This window comes from Eutrema salsugineum, unplaced genomic scaffold, assembly GCF_000478725.1.
Source record: "Eutrema salsugineum unplaced genomic scaffold, Eutsalg1_0 scaffold_2, whole genome shotgun sequence".
Classification (NCBI taxonomy): domain Eukaryota; kingdom Viridiplantae; phylum Streptophyta; class Magnoliopsida; order Brassicales; family Brassicaceae; genus Eutrema; species Eutrema salsugineum.
The window spans coordinates 7,004,153-7,019,775 of NW_006256829.1; the positions used below are offsets into that span (position 1 = coordinate 7,004,153).

Below are 15,623 nucleotides of genomic sequence, written 5' to 3' on the forward strand. Positions count from 1 at the left end.
CAGAAGCCCAGGACCCTTATCCAAGGAATGAACCTCTTTCATCACTACCTCGTCACAAGTTACTCTGCATGGATGGCCAAATGCAAAGAATTGTGTAGGGTCGAATGCTTGATCACGGATATAAACCTGGGAAAAAGGCCGAGGTTAAATATCATCCAAAGCTAGAAGTAATCAAATTACTACATCTCAGTCGACTTCTATCTAAGAGATTTGTTTTTAAACATATGTAACTGAACATATGGAGGCAAGGGTTCTGATGGCGCTTTATACTCGACCAGTACTTGCATTTTGTGCAGAAATAACAGGTCAAAACAGCTTTAAAATGTACCGGCCACCAAAACGTTTATAAAAAAAATCTGAGAACCTGCAAATTTCTCCTGATTGCAAGCCTAAATAGGTTGGAATTGTTAACAACATTTGAGCGTCTCCGAGTCAACTCTCCTTCATCAAGCCTATCATGGTGTAGAAAAAGGTGTCGGCTAACAGCAAACTTGAGGAATGCATCACCAAGCACCTCAAGCCTTTCAAGAGAAAAGCGCTCCTGACATTTCTCTGTTGTGAGCGCCTCAAGTATCTATACCAATTCACTCGATCAGTAAAGGATGAAACATTAACAGATTTTATGAAAATCAAACAAATGGGTTATCAAGTAAAATGAGATTACTCTGTGACCAGAAACTTCAGCTATCTCAGGGATAGAAGCAGACAGCATGTGTTTCAGTTCGATAGCCACGAGTAAATTCTCCATCCGGTGCATGATTGATGGTAGCAAGGATAACGAACTTCCAATATCTTTAGATAATCCTTTTATTTTTAACTGAGAAAGCTCAGGAGGAATCTCTATGAAATATTCCTCAAGTTCATGCGGTTCTGTTTGTTGGCAATGTGAGAATGGTAAACAATTAGAGTATACAACGGTGTGCGTATGTACATGTACATGCACAAGAAAATTGTAATATGCAAAAATCAGTTAAGAAAGTATACCCAAATTCTCCCGCTTGCGGTTGTGAAGCAAGTTCCGAACATAACAAAGTGGTTTCAAACGCAAGAGTGGCTGTACAGGATGCTTGAGTTCCACGCCATACCTGGTATTGCGAACATAAATGAGAAAGTTCTTAAAGTCAGAAAAAAAAATGTGATCCTATCTCGAGTCCCAACCAATTTTATAAAGACTGGTATACTGCTCCGTAAAAAATGGGAAAAGAACCATTATAACAAAAACAATCTAGAGAGAGAGACAAGAAAGAAAAAGCGGAACACATGACCTCCCTGAGAAAGTTGCAATCGAACAATCACTAAATAGTAGTAGTTTAATAGCTTACGAATTAGATATGCTCTCCAAATGGCTTTCGGTGCTTGATTCTTTAACAGGACTGAAACCATTTCTTCCATGACAAATATCAGTGACAAAGTAGAATTGTTTTTTGTGGGTCGCATAAACCACGCTGTTCACCACATCATCAGCTTTCCAGCAGCCATTTGCAAGCTTTAAAAGAGGTCCCACAGGAGGAACTATATCTTCCAGTAAACCAGATGGAGCCTTAAAGATTGGTGATGACAAGCAGCTTCTGATAGTCACCCAATCTACAGATATAACACTTTCTGCATCATGCAGAGTAATTGGAAGGAGAAGGTAAAACGTAGATTTTCTTGTTCTAAAAGAGTCTTGCAGCCCTAAGGAAACAAATTCAGGAATGAGCTCCCGCCGTTCAAAAAGAATTTTCAGGGCAACCTCCTGGAAAAGCTCCGCTAGCCTTATCTGCATAAACATATCAAATTAGATAAGTTCATCTAGTTCATTTTTTATCTAACTAAAAGCTCAATACCTCATCGTCGTCGAATTCCGCGTCTCCCGCTGGAAAAATCTTCACACTTACAGATCTTTGATGAGCAAGGTGAAGATTGAAATCCATAGTCTCAGCCTCAATGGGAAGAGGTGACTTCATGAAGAGACCAAACTTTTTGTAGGTCCTATCCGCGGGATGAGGCAGAAACCTTATGTAGTAAGAGTGAAGATTGACACAACTCTTTGATGGATCCCACTTTTGTTTAAACAAGTCAGGAACAAGCATCTCATACAGTTCACCTCGTGAACAGCCTTCACCTAGCAAGAAATAAAGAAAAAACGTCGTTACATAACGAGTGAACAACATAAACAACCTAGATATACAACTGAACCACTTATGCACCTTCAACTTTATCAAAATCAAATTCCTCATCTGACAATTCGTCCTCAATTTCATCCTTTGAATCTGGCAACAGAAAATCGTTAAGTACACCCAAGTTGTGCAACTTATACACCGCCTTTAGACAAGCATTCTTTTTAGCAGCTTCAATCGAAGGTAGTAGTGAACTGACGATTTCACTAATAGGAGCATTAGCAGGTAAAATTATACGACAGATAGTTCCACCAGATTCGTCAACAGGTTTGAATTGAAACTCCGGCTTAGGCTGAAAAAATCTGAGGGAACAAAAATGTGGCAAATAAAAATTCAGTTATGACGAGAACAAGCTCGCCGCCATCGACTGTGGAAGGTGAATACAAAAAGTATTAACAAAAAATTGGAAGCCTTACTCATCATGTGGAAGCCTAGAACAATATTTATACAGAAGGGAGATGCTACTTCCACCACTGATCCAAGCTCCTGTCTCATGAACTCTGTATACCTCATCCTCAAGACTAGGACAAGTTTCCTCTGACGTTCTGGACGTAATTTCCAGATTCATTCGATCTTCATTTACTTTAAAATTTCCAATGAGATCCATCTCTTTCTCGTTTCCCCTGAATCATGAAAGAAGAAACAATGTTAAACGCGTAGAGAGGATAACCGCACTCATAATTATGGCGTTATCATCTTTTCATTACTACACATTATGGCGTTATCATCTTTTCATTACTACACATTATGGCGTTATCATCTTTTCATTACTACACACCTGTCCACTAGAAACGCATATTCAGACTCAGGCATTCGAGCACGGCCTCTGGATTGTATGAAGCTGGTAACAGTCTCTGGTAAATCAAAGCGGATCACAAGGCAGCATGTCTTAATATCAAGGCCTTCTTCGCCAACTTTAGTGGCGACCAGTAGATTGAGCTGGAAAAAGGAGAGGAATCTCTAGAAGTTGGTTCGAAGTGGCTTGAAGATTGATCGTATCTTTGTTTATTTATTATGTGTGTAGGCATATAAAGTACAGGAACCTCCCAATACGAAGAATAGGTTTAAAGGTGGCTAAAGTATCACCTCTTTAGATTGGAACCGTTCAAGAATTGTCTTCATACTCTTCCTTGACATGCTCTTCAGTCCAGAACTAAGTCCAACAAGGAAATCAGACTTCCAAGACTCTAGAAGTTTCAACTTATTTAGTATGCATGACAACGTTCTTGCAGTCACAATCCGATTGACAAATATTATACACTTCATGTGTGGCTCTATCCTGAAAGAAAAAGAAAAAATGAAGCTTACTGCAAAATATACCATTGGCTTCTCTTTCTAATGCACTCCTTAGCATGACATTTGAATTAAGCACGATGCAATTTAAAGCAATCCAGTTTTCACAGGACCCAGTGGCCAATAACAACTACCATTTTCATATAGAAATATCCATTGTCTTCTTGAAGGTCAATTAAGAACAGGAAGTTTTTTATTCAGGAAAGGCCATATTCCGACTACTGAACAGGATCTATTGAGTATAGGCAATTTTCTCGTGTACCAATAAAGCTCTTTCTTCTAGGTTTCTCAGTCGTATCGTACAAAAGAAAAAAACTAGAAAAAGTAAAGATGAAAGACAGTTAAGTGTGGACTAGACTTTCTCAAATAAAGTACCCTTGTCATCTTTAAGGCAGATGATACCAATGAGAAAACGCACATTCAGTATGGGTTTTGGTTAAGTGACCACTCGATAAAGGTAAGGATAGTTCATTCATTCTTTACTTCACACATGCTTAATTTATGTTATATTCAGTCAAATTATTCCAAGACTTTGTCACCTCTCTCAAGCACCAACCTGAATGCCGAAAGGATTTTAATCAGTTGTAATAGCTTTCTAGAGAAAAGTGGTTCCTTCAACGCTGCTAAGCCGAGGAGTTCAGATGCATTCTCATCTACAACCACATTAAAGACAGAACGAATAATGAGGCAACAATGGCTTGTTTAATAGGGCATTCACATGAGAATAACAAATACAGTTTAGAATATAATAAAAATTTCAGAAGTTGCAACTCCAAAAAAACATATGCAATGAAAAAAGTGTCAGTTTCTACCATGGCAGTATTGGAAGAAAGAAATTAATGTTCAGTAAAAAAAACACACTAGGATACTATGTCATCCTACCTTTAGCAACATCGGAAGAAAGGGCTTCGGCAGCTAAAGAAAGATATGTGTCACATATCTTAGCCTTAGGATCCTCTTCCACAGGCTCTTCCCGTACATTATGGTCACTATTCAATTGGATTCTAGCAGCCTCCAATAAATGAGAGAAGAATCATTAGCAGGCCACAGCATGAATTAAGACACATTGTACTCCTAAGGAATCTTATGCCAATCGGTGTAGTCTTTGACCTCGATCTAGGACACTACTAATGCAAAAATGAATATAGTTTGCAAATGTGTATTGACTGTAGCCTAAAACATATAATCAGCTGCTTGGTAAAACATTGAAGAAACCATGAAATACAAGTAATCAATACACCATGTAAGGAGCCTGGGAATATATATATCTGAAACCAAAACTTGATACCAAATCTATAAATTGGTTTAAGATGAAATGTCTACCTGTATTGCTCCCCAGAGGCCAAGATTCACCAGACTATATATGAGATTATCATGAGTTCTTTTGAGAAGCCTTTTCATATTTAAGAGGCTCTGTATTTGATGGGTATCAATCTGCTGCTTAAGTGATGCCAAGCACTGTTCATGTCAGGAAGAAATATCAGCTCATATTTCCAGGAACAGTGAGCAAAAAGATTTATGAGACACATTAGACAACCCGCTGTTTGATGTCCTTCAGCATGTTTTCATAGATACTGGTCGATTGAGATGCTTCACTCATAGCTGACTGATAATAATATACTTTGACTATAGGAGATGAAACAAAACCATCCAGCTGAGTATTGCTTTCCACTGAGTAAACCTGTGAGATCACGGAAAAGAAAAAGGGAAATATTAGAACATTGTTCGGAAAGGCAAACTGAATGTAAGAACAATAGTATGAATGCTACCATGAGAAAGATATTTCTGCTTTAGACTTGCAGACAATACCAAATTAAAGATCGAAGCATTAGCGAGAGTTTTATTTCTACTTCGGTATCACCCAAATAAACGCAGTGTGACAGGGATTAAAATAAATTAGCTGGCATCGATCATGCCTAGGAAAAATATCTTGCATACCGAAATACCAAAAATACAAACTAGAATTTCCGCTTTTAGAGAATTACTTATGCCTTTATGTTTTTCTGTCAACAGTCAACCTCTCAATGAAAATAGGGAATTTAAGAACCAGCATACCTTGGCATTGAGCAAATTTTCAAGGCTATTTATGCTTTTCGATAAATTCTCTGATTGAAAAGACCCTGAAAGTAGGTAGAGCTGTCAAAAGCTGGACCATAAATAGAATGAATATGATCAAAGGTCGCAGCTATTATCGAGATCACGACAAACCTCACAACCGAGAGAGAAAAAAAAAACAAAAGGAAACCAATACAGGATCTAATACTCTAGCTATATACTTTCTACAGAATGTATGTTCCTCTTGCTAGGTGAAGGCTTATGACATTCACAGTTTTAAAATGATGTTAACCCAATACCTAAGAAAAACAGAAAAAGGGAAATTTAAATTATAGATAAACCTTGCCTACAAGTTTCTCTTATTCTTATTGAGAATGATTTTTAGGCCACTTCATAATGAATTATATGTACAGCAACGAGGTTGGAATCCGGAATTAACATTAGAAAAATGGGGCCTACCTTTGCCAACAACTGGAGATGCAGTCATTCCAAATATACGAGGTCGTTGTAAACCTTCTGTTTTATAGAAAACCTGCATTTGAAACATAGTGAAGCTCCTAAAAGTTGATTATATGTTAAAAATGTTTCATACACCATACACTAAGAATGTGGAGAAGGATACCCTTAAGATTTGTGCATAAGGATGGTTGCTTTGTTCTTGAGCATGGTGACACTCATCCAATATTAGAAGGGAAATACACTCCATCCTGATGAAACAGTGCTGTAAGTTATGCAGAAGTATCTGTGGGGTCATAACTAGAACCTGAAAGATGATCGAATAGGTCAAACCAATAGTTCCCACATAAAATGTAAAAATGGAAATAAACAAACAACTTAATGAGAGTATAAACAAACAACTTAATGAGAGTTATAGGGCTAAAAGGACAGAAAGAAAATCAGAAAACAGGGAAATCACCTCATTCTCTAAAACCTCTCTCTCCCAGTCGGAATGGCTATTCACAGTCCGATTGCCGCCACAATGTATCGCAACTTTAAAGTTGATAGACTTTGCTATGACTTGGGCTTGCTGTAAGAAACAACAAAAGAGAGTTAACATGTAAACTTGAAGAAAGAAAATCAATCCACAAAAATCAACTCCATTGAACACTGATGTAATCAAGAGGAACATCCTCTCACCTGTTCAACCAAAGCCACAGTGGGAGCAAGAAATATACAAACACTTTTCTTAGGGCTAAGAATCAAGTGCCCAAGCTCATATATAACCATCACCGCAATGTGAGTCTTCCCACAACCTGTTCCCAAATACACGATAATGTTCTCTTCCATTGCTTTCTTGCACAGCTCCAGCTGATACCTTCAGAAATCAAAGAAAATCGTTTAGCCCTCAAAAAGAGTTTCAACACAATCAACAAGAAAAACTCGTTTGAGAATTTCCGCTTTTCTTCTGTAACCAAGACGATCCGATCAACTTTTTTCAGATTGCATGTTAATCTAACAATCCGATAAACTTACTCATCTACAAACTTGCAGCTGTAACAGATATATCAACAGAATCTGAAAAATCACTAGCCAAATACGAAACTGTACGGAAACAGAATCGCGGAAGCAAGCAAACTGAAGAAAATTTAAGCTGTGAAGATGTAGAGAACGACGAGAAAAAAACGAAAATCGAACCTCCTGGCAATTTTTCTAGGGTCTTTCTCCAATTTGGCTGAGTGATCATCCGTACAAGCGCCAAAATCAACCCCAGGCGCCGAGTAGGAAGAAGAGAAAGAAGAAGAGGAAGGAGAAGTAGCAAAGGAAGAAGAAAGAGACGAGGAAGAAGAAGAGAGTTGAGTTTCGGAAGCGTCTGCATCACAGTCGAGTGAGCAGAAATCGTCGCCGATTTCAGCGTCCGGCATGATGGTCAAAGAAGAAGGAAGAAAACTTGTGACTGGCAAGGATGAGAATTGGCTGCTTTTTGCTTTGTCCCATTGCTTTTGCATTGCCTCCCAAACGAGGTAATTTCTTTTTCTTTTCATTTTATATTTCTTTCCTTTTTTTTCTCTCTCTGGTCAAGCTATGGTCAACTGCTCACACATCATCATTCACGCTCGCACGTCTCCCTTAAAATGATGAGAAAGATAAATTTCCATAGATAAATTACACATTAATAAGCCGACAAAATAAAGTTACACATTAATAGCCTTTTTAAAGCCCAATAAAGTAATAAATAAAGTCGATTACGATTAGAAGGGTTTATGGAATCGAGATTTATTTTGGTTGATATTGAAAGTTGAGGTTCTAAATGACGGTTTAGTTGACAGAAGAATGCATGTTGACAACACAAAAAATGTTATCAACATGTTATCTATGTACTTTTTAAGACTGCTGAGAAATAGATGTATATCAAAATTTGTAGGCATAGATATTAAAAAAAAAAAAAACTAAGGATGTTAAAAATGGGTAAAATTAATTAGTCCAATCCGAGCTTAGAAAACCCTTCTATTCTATGTTTGAATCCAAAAAAAGAAAGTAAATCCAATCAAACCCCGTCTATATACATGCATGTATTAATTTTCGAGATTATACATGATTATATCAAATATATTCATGTATATTTAGATATTTTCCTTCTAGATAACAGAATGTAACCTATATTTATTTTCAGTACATATGAATAGTAAGATTCGGTTAATCAAAAAATGGAAAAGGAAAAAATGTATAACTAGTTAATAAGGAAAAACACCAAATTTGCAATTAGATCGACGGCTAAGTTCACAACGAAAACAAAAATAAAAGAATTTTACTATTTTACTGATACCAATAAAACTGGAAATAGATCTCAGCTACGCGCATATATTTAGTCATTTCGCGATATATTCTGCAACGAAACAAAAAAGGAGAGAAAAAACAAGTTTGGTTCTTTCTTCTTTGTTCTTTAGTTAGGCAAATACGATCTTGTGATCATATTACTTTTGCAGACAAAAGTTTCGTTATGCACTATTCTCCTAAGAAGCACTTGTTTTCGTTCTTCCTCCTTTATATTGTGATGACGTTAAACAACAACAATAGTGGCTTCGTAGCCGCAACAAATAACATTGGCTTGAACTACGGTCTCCTCGGAGATAACCTCCCGTCTCCACCCGAAGTTATCAACCTTTACAAGTCCATAGGCATTACCAAAATCCGAATCTTCGACCCCAACACTGATGTTCTCAACGCCTTACGCGGCCACACCGATATTGCCGTCACTGTAGGCGTTAAAGACCAAGACTTGGCTGCTCTTGCAGCCAGCGAAGAAGCTGTTAAAGCCTGGTTCGCGACCAACATCGAGCCTTACTTAGCCGACGCTAACATAGCCTTCATTACCGTCGGTAACGAAGTCATCCCTGGACCGATCGGTCCTCAAGTGCTTCCCGTCATGCAGTCTCTCACCAGCCTCGTCAAGTCAAGGAATCTTCCGATCTCGATAAGCACCGTCGTGGCTATGTCAAACCTCGGACAATCATACCCACCTTCTGCGTCAATGTTCACGTCCCAAGCGAGTGAACAACTCACACCGGTGCTCAAGTTCTTGTCTCAAACAAACACGCCAATCCTCGTCAACATCTACCCTTACTTCCCTTACGCATCCGACCCAATGAACATCCGTCTCGACTATGCAATATTCAACAACGAGGCCGTGGTGTTACAAGATGGACCATTGGGATATTCAAACATGTTTGATGCAATGTTTGACTCGTTCGTGTGGGCGATGGAGAAGGAAGGCGTGAGTGATTTACCGATGGTGGTGTCTGAGACCGGATGGCCATCCGCCGGGAACGGAGACTTGACCACGCCGGATATCGCGGCTACTTATAACGGAAATTTTGTGAAGCATGTAGTGAGCGGAAGAGGGACGCCTAAGAGGCCTAACAATGGTGTCCAAGGGTTTTTATTCGCAACGTTCAATGAAAATCAGAAGCCACCAGGGACTGAACAAAATTTTGGTTTGTATAATCCTAGTGATATGCAGCCTATCTACAAGCTGTTTTGAGTGTGAAAGTTTCTTAAGACTTTCCCGATTCACTATTAAAAATGCTCTACTTGTACTTGTTAGCGAATTAAATTAAGAGTTTCCACAATTTTTAACTCATGTTATAAGCTAAAATATTGATTTCTATGAGAAGGTGAGATCTAATTGACTTTGTATTTAAATCTACTTTCTTCGGTCTAGTGAACGTACACTGTTTCTTCATCAATCCAATACAGAGTATGCCATATATATGCATTTCATCCGTGTTGTCTGTGCAATTGGTGTATTGTCTAGAGTTTTGTTTCCAATCTAATAATTTGTAATAAAAAAAAAAATTTGTAATATTGAATTTGATGGTTGACATAAGCATTAAAATAAAATCAATCTGAGACCATGAAACTTACATGAGAGAAAATAAAATCTTACACTGTTGCTTTTTTTTCACTAGAGACAGACAATCCCGCTATATTTTTCCCAAAAATTATGCTCAGTTTATAGAGTGATGTTTGTTTCTTGTAGTAAAGATTTATGTAATCGTTATCTTTCATTGATTATATTTTTCACTTCATGATATTCATTTCCTTTTTTTCCACTCATTCCATTGAATATAGTATATTACCAGTCCGGTAAAAAATTCACATTACGTACAAAAAGGTGATGATGGATTGCATTTGGTTTTGTTTTTTTTTTTGACATGGTTAGATTACAATGAACGGTGAGATCTGAGGGGACTGACTCTGACCGGTCTTGATTTTTTGGTTTCATTTCCTCCGAGTCAACAGCCATCGTAAGATCAATCATTCTTCTTCCTCTTGATTCTCCCAGAAAAACCCTATCACGTACGCACCCTCTCTCATTTTCCCCCAAATCTCACGATTAGTTTATGCCAAGGTGGGTGAGGGGAGAATAATCTTCAAGGTCAACCCATGAAAGCTTAAAAGGTCTTCGAATCCTCTCACACCCACACAATCGCGATCGATCTTGTAGAATCTGGTGGAGGCCGAGAAAAAGAAAATGTCGTCGGAGATTGAGGTGGTGGAGGAAGTCCAATCGAATCCCAAGGAGAACGGGGAATCGAGCTCTAAAGGGATTGAAGACGAGAGTTTGAAGAACGATGTGTATACTGCGGCGGCTTATGGTGATTTGGAGAAGCTTCATAGATTGGTCGAGTGTGAGGGTTGCTCTGTTTCTGAGCCCGATGGCCTTGGCTACTATGCTCTTCAGTGGTCCGCCTTGAACAACCGCACCGCCGTTGCCCAGTACATTATCGAGGTTACAACGCTCAATCCTTTTTGTTTTGTATTTTCCAATCTGAGATTTTATGCTTTTAGCTCGTGAAGATTCCAACGGATTGTTCAACATATTGTTTGTTGATGGTCAGGAGGCTCTGTTTACTTTCCCATGCTAGCTTCTTTGTTTCCATTGTATTTCTTCTGTTCGGCGTGTGAATCGTTTGAAATGATTGTTGGTTTTGAACTGAAATTGATCCATCTCGATTCGGGTTTTCCAGCATGGTGGAGATATCAACGCGACGGATCATACTGGACAGACTGCGTTGCATTGGAGTGCAGTGCGTGGTGCGATACAAGTTGCAGAACTCTTACTACAAGAGGGTGCAAGGGTGGATGCAACAGATATGTATGGATATCAGGTTCAACTCCTCTTTAACTACTTTATGAATTTAAAAGAGATTGTGTTTTGTTTCAATGCTAGTAAACTTCTATTTTGCACATTGCTTCGGGCTGGGGCTCAGGTTCTATAACTAGTATTGCGTGTCATGCTGTGGTTGCATTTTTTAAGTTCGATGAATGTGTTCTGGGGTTCATGTAGGTAAATCAGCATTTCGTACTTTGCCGCTTGTTTCAGTTAGGGTATGTTCAACCAACATTGGCTTGTCCTTGGAAAATTAGTTTACTTGTCTTGGAACGAAATTGAGCAGTCTCATGACCCGTTATTCAAAGCTTTATCTAAAATAGAGAGAACTTTCATATTGTCTGGATTAATCAGCTTTTAGAATGTTAATATCGATTTCATTCAAAAATAATCTGTAGAGACCTTGTCCCTGCTATCTTCGTTGGTTTAGGAGGTTAAAAAATCGAGGTCTTCTTATTCTCAAAATTTCTTAGTAAAGCTCAGATTACGCGTTAAAGTTCTCTGCTGGATCCTATCAAATTTCCCTTCTCTTGTTTAGTTCTCAATGGATGCATGTTAACAGCCATCTTAAACTGTTTGTAGCCAACACATGTTGCAGCACAGTATGGCCAGACTGCTTTTCTCTGTCACGTCGTCTCAAAGTGGAATGCTGATCCTGATGTTCCCGATAATGATGGAAGAAGCCCCTTGCACTGGTAAGGTTGCCGCAAAGTGGAACACAAGCTTGCCTTCTTGAAATTGTTACTTAGTTAATGGTTTTTGGCTTCTTTTCATATTACTTCATGATGCTTAGTTTTGCATGGATATTTGATTTTATTTGTTTTCTTTGCATATCGTTCTTCTAGGCTGTCCTAGTTGGCAAATTTTCTATTTGCTGGTTGTCGAGTATTTTTTATTTTGTTATGAAGATCTCCGAAATATGTATTTCTGTTTCGACCTTGAGACTAAAATTGTGTTGTTAATTTTTACCTCGTAGTTCTACTGAAAATTTTTTATTGTTGGATGCATTATTCGGCTGCATGGTTTCAAGCTTGCTTATGGTGACCTCCAAATTATATCAATATTTTTCAGTATGTATTCTGGAGACAGCTCTAACTGTCTTTCTTTCCTTCTCATGTTTTGAGAAATTCAGGGCTGCATATAAAGGTTTTGCAGATTCCATTCGCCTTCTTTTATTTCTAGACGCATATAGAGGACGGCAGGACAAAGAAGGTGGTTTAGAAACATAATTTTTCTGTGAAATCCTCTTTGTCTATATAGTTGGATTAGAAAATAAAATATTTATTTAGTCTTTTCTCCATTCTCCATTCTATTGATTCTTTTATCAGGTTGCACTCCTTTGCACTGGGCGGCAATTAGAGGTAATTTGGAGGCTTGCACTGTCTTGGTGCAGGCTGGGAAGAAAGAGGATTTGATGATTACTGACAATACCGGGCTTACGCCCGCACAACTTGCTGCTGAAAAGAATCACCGACAAGTTTCTTTTTTCCTTGTAGGTATTCGTTTCACATTTTCACATTTTCTGTAGCAATTTTTTGTTAGACTGTTTAGTTGATGCTTTCGTAGTGGCTGCTACTTCTAGCAATATATGGTAGTTGAATCATTCTACTGGCCTGATGTTTGTTGGCAATCATGTGCATCACATTAGATCTTTGCTGGAAACAAATTACTGTTGCTAAACTCTACTTGTAGCTGCACCATGTCAGTTTCTTCAAACTTGTAATTTTTTGATATATATTTAAAATGAACAGCATCATGCTTTGAAATTTTGAGAAATTTATTCCATATATTCTCTCTTAATATCTGTCTGATAACACTTCATTGCAGGGTAATGCTAGAAGGCTGCTTGAAAAGCGGTGTGACGGAAGCAGTCCCCTTGGAAGATTGTCAAAGTTGGGACTTGCTCCAGTTCTTTGGTTCATGATCCTGCTGCTTCTACTCATATATACTAATTCTGTTATTTTGGGTACGTAACTTGGTCTTCTTGAATCTCTTTTGGGTGCAACATATCAAGTAACTAGTCTATGCATGCTTGCTTATTAGTTTATGAACCCTTCGTAATGCAGCATCCAATCTGCCAAAGCTAACAACTGGGATCGGTGCGCTTGCATGGCTGGGATTCCTTCTTGCAACTGCAGGACTATTTTTGTTTTATCGTTGTAGCAAGTATATCCTCTATCTTACTTCAATGTCATCTAAAGCCTTTACTTCAATTGTGAATTTCTTGTTTTTCTGTGTAGTAGTACAAAAATACCTTTGTATCGAAAGAAGTGGGTTTTCTTATCGTTTTACAATATACATATGTTTTTGCAGAAAGGATCCAGGTTACATCAGAATGAACATCCACGATCCGCAGACCATGAAAGATGATGTTGGTACCATTAACTTTATTGGTTCTCAAGTTTAAGTGACGTAATTGTCCATATTTTATAATTAGAGATAATCTCGAGTAGTTATTTTCTGTTTAAGTGTCATTACTGTTTTTCTTACCCCTTAACAGGAACCACTGTTGAAAATAGAGCTAAACAACCCTGCTTTGCTTGCTGGGAATTGGACGCAGCTCTGTGCAACGTGCAAGGTATCTCCTCAACTTCCCTTTAATGTCTTTATTAATATCAACACTAAATATCTAACCATTGATGCTCCGCCATGCACATCATAAAATTTACTTCTTAACGCCTACTTTGTTTTTTTTTGTTCAGATTATTCGACCTCTTCGAGCTAAGCATTGTTCCACCTGTGATCGTTGTGTAGAGCAATTTGATCACCATTGTCCTTGGGTATCAAACTGTGTTGGAAAAGTAAGTACAGTTTCCATCGTCCATATTAGTTGGGAAAATATAAGTTGATTAGATAGTAGAGAAAATATCAGGCTTTTTGATACTAAAATGTCCCTTATTCTTCCTAGTTTCTTTTGATTTGACATAAATTACTGTTCTTTCTCAGAGATGTTTAAGACGATTTTAATGTTTTAAGTGGTATATTTGGGCATAGAAATCAACAGAGATGTTTCTTGGTGTCGCATTATCTCTTTTATTTATTTTGATCCCTAGTGGTTTGATCTCTTAGATTTGCAGCTCGAGCATGATACTAACATGTGGATCGGTTTGTTTTTCACTACTCACTTTTGCAGAAAAACAAGTGGGACTTTTTTCTTTTTCTTCTACTTGAAGTTTTAGCGATGCTAATAACTGGTGGCGTCACTCTTGCAAGTATGTTTGTAGTGGAAAGATGCTTTTTAAAGCTTATCCTGATATGTAAATCTGGAGAAAATTTTCAGACAAAAATGTAAACGATGTATTATATCCATGCAGGAGTCTTGAGTGACCCTTTAGCTCCATCTTCGTTTGGAGCATGGATGAGCCATGTCGCTAGTAATCATGTGGGCGCATTATCCTTTCTTCTTGTTGAATTCTGCCTCTTCTTTTCAGTCGCCGTCTTAACAGTCATACAGGGGTCTCAGGTGAGTCCGCATTCCTTTTTTTCCTATTTGCGCGTCTTTGTATCTCTTGTGATCTAAATGGTACAGAGACTGTCCCCCGGATTAATCATCTCTACGTTAGCTTCAGTGGAGGAGCTAGAACTCACGAAGTAGACCAGAGAGGATTAATCTAATTTCATGATGGGATGTTTTTCTTTATCCAATTTGAAGATCATCTGTCTCTTTTTCCCTTTGCAGATATCGAGGAATATAACCACAAATGAAATGGCTAATGCACTGCGCTACAGCTACCTAAGAGGTCCAGGTGGTCGCTTCAGGAATCCTTATGATCTAGGTTGCAGAAGAAACTGCTCGGACTTCTTGGTGAAAGGTTATAACGAAGATATTGAGTGTCATGAAGAAGACACAACACCGAGACAAGAGGGTATTAGCATGATGCAGATGCAGCGGAGTTCTAATATTCAAAATGGCAATGGCCATGTTGCTATCGATGTTAACCCGATACATAATTCGCAGTCACATGTTCATTCTTCAAACTGCAGCCATAGCCATAGCAGTAAGTCAAAGAGTGATAGTGTTCCTTTGGGTTTGGGACTTGGTCTTGGTCGGAACACAACCCGACCTGTTGTACCTCCATGATATTGTCGTGTCCCAAATGTTCTTCAGATGTGCATTTGTGTTGTAAGAACCACGTGTCCTCTCGTCGGGTCATGATAACATATCCCATTTCAGGTGAAGATAGTATTTTAACAGAAATGGTTGTACGTTATGTTTTCTGAGTTGAGGTATGGTAAGTTTGAATCCATAGAGTTTGATAATCCTTGTCTTTTTCAAATCATAACCAAATGGAAATTAATCGTCACAAACACAGCAATACAGATTATATATGTAACAACGGATTACAAGAGAATGACTGACTATCTCAACTCTCAATCCTATCTCAATTCTCAATCAAATGCCTCTGCACCAAAATCTTGTGGAAGTCCCAAAAAAGGAAAAAGAAAGAATGTTGGTGTGTGTATGAATGTTTCACGCCAAGTGAAATCTGAGTCAGGACCAACGA

At 38.2% G+C, this 15,623-nt stretch overlaps 3 protein-coding genes across 3 annotated transcripts in view; 2 read left to right on the top strand and 1 right to left on the bottom strand.

Moving 5' to 3' along the window:
• The window catches only part of LOC18018451 (dicer-like protein 4), a 9,836-nt gene extending 2,381 nt beyond the window's left edge, over positions 1-7,455 (bottom strand). The window contains 20 exon segments of the mRNA XM_024155765.1: positions 3-126; positions 365-574; positions 665-870; positions 985-1,085; positions 1,323-1,759; positions 1,827-2,104; positions 2,190-2,461; positions 2,576-2,782; positions 2,938-3,098; positions 3,246-3,438; positions 4,009-4,105; positions 4,335-4,464; positions 4,776-4,910; positions 4,990-5,133; positions 5,508-5,572; positions 5,967-6,039; positions 6,130-6,270; positions 6,424-6,534; positions 6,645-6,822; positions 7,143-7,455. Of these exon segments, the coding sequence (XP_024011533.1) occupies positions 3-126; positions 365-574; positions 665-870; positions 985-1,085; positions 1,323-1,759; positions 1,827-2,104; positions 2,190-2,461; positions 2,576-2,782; positions 2,938-3,098; positions 3,246-3,438; positions 4,009-4,105; positions 4,335-4,464; positions 4,776-4,910; positions 4,990-5,133; positions 5,508-5,572; positions 5,967-6,039; positions 6,130-6,270; positions 6,424-6,534; positions 6,645-6,822; positions 7,143-7,453 (3,574 nt within the window). The 5' untranslated portion in view covers positions 7,454-7,455.
• A 984-nt stretch (positions 7,456-8,439) lies between these two features.
• LOC18018452 (probable glucan endo-1,3-beta-glucosidase BG4) lies at positions 8,440-9,486 on the top strand. The gene has a single exon (XM_006400539.2). The coding sequence runs from the start codon at positions 8,446-8,448 to the stop codon at positions 9,484-9,486; it is 1,041 nt and encodes a 346-aa protein (XP_006400602.1). The 5' UTR covers positions 8,440-8,445.
• Positions 9,487-10,258: 772 nt separating this feature from the next.
• On the top strand, positions 10,259-15,365 carry LOC18018453 (protein S-acyltransferase 24). The gene is made up of 13 exons (XM_006400541.2): positions 10,259-10,737; positions 10,976-11,116; positions 11,701-11,813; positions 12,251-12,330; positions 12,447-12,610; positions 12,946-13,084; positions 13,185-13,284; positions 13,432-13,489; positions 13,619-13,696; positions 13,821-13,919; positions 14,252-14,330; positions 14,433-14,581; positions 14,798-15,365. Exons 1-13 carry the CDS (start codon positions 10,480-10,482, stop codon positions 15,197-15,199), a joined length of 1,860 nt encoding a protein of 619 aa, XP_006400604.1. The 5' UTR covers positions 10,259-10,479; the 3' UTR covers positions 15,200-15,365.
• The last annotated feature ends 258 nt before the right edge of the window (positions 15,366-15,623 follow it).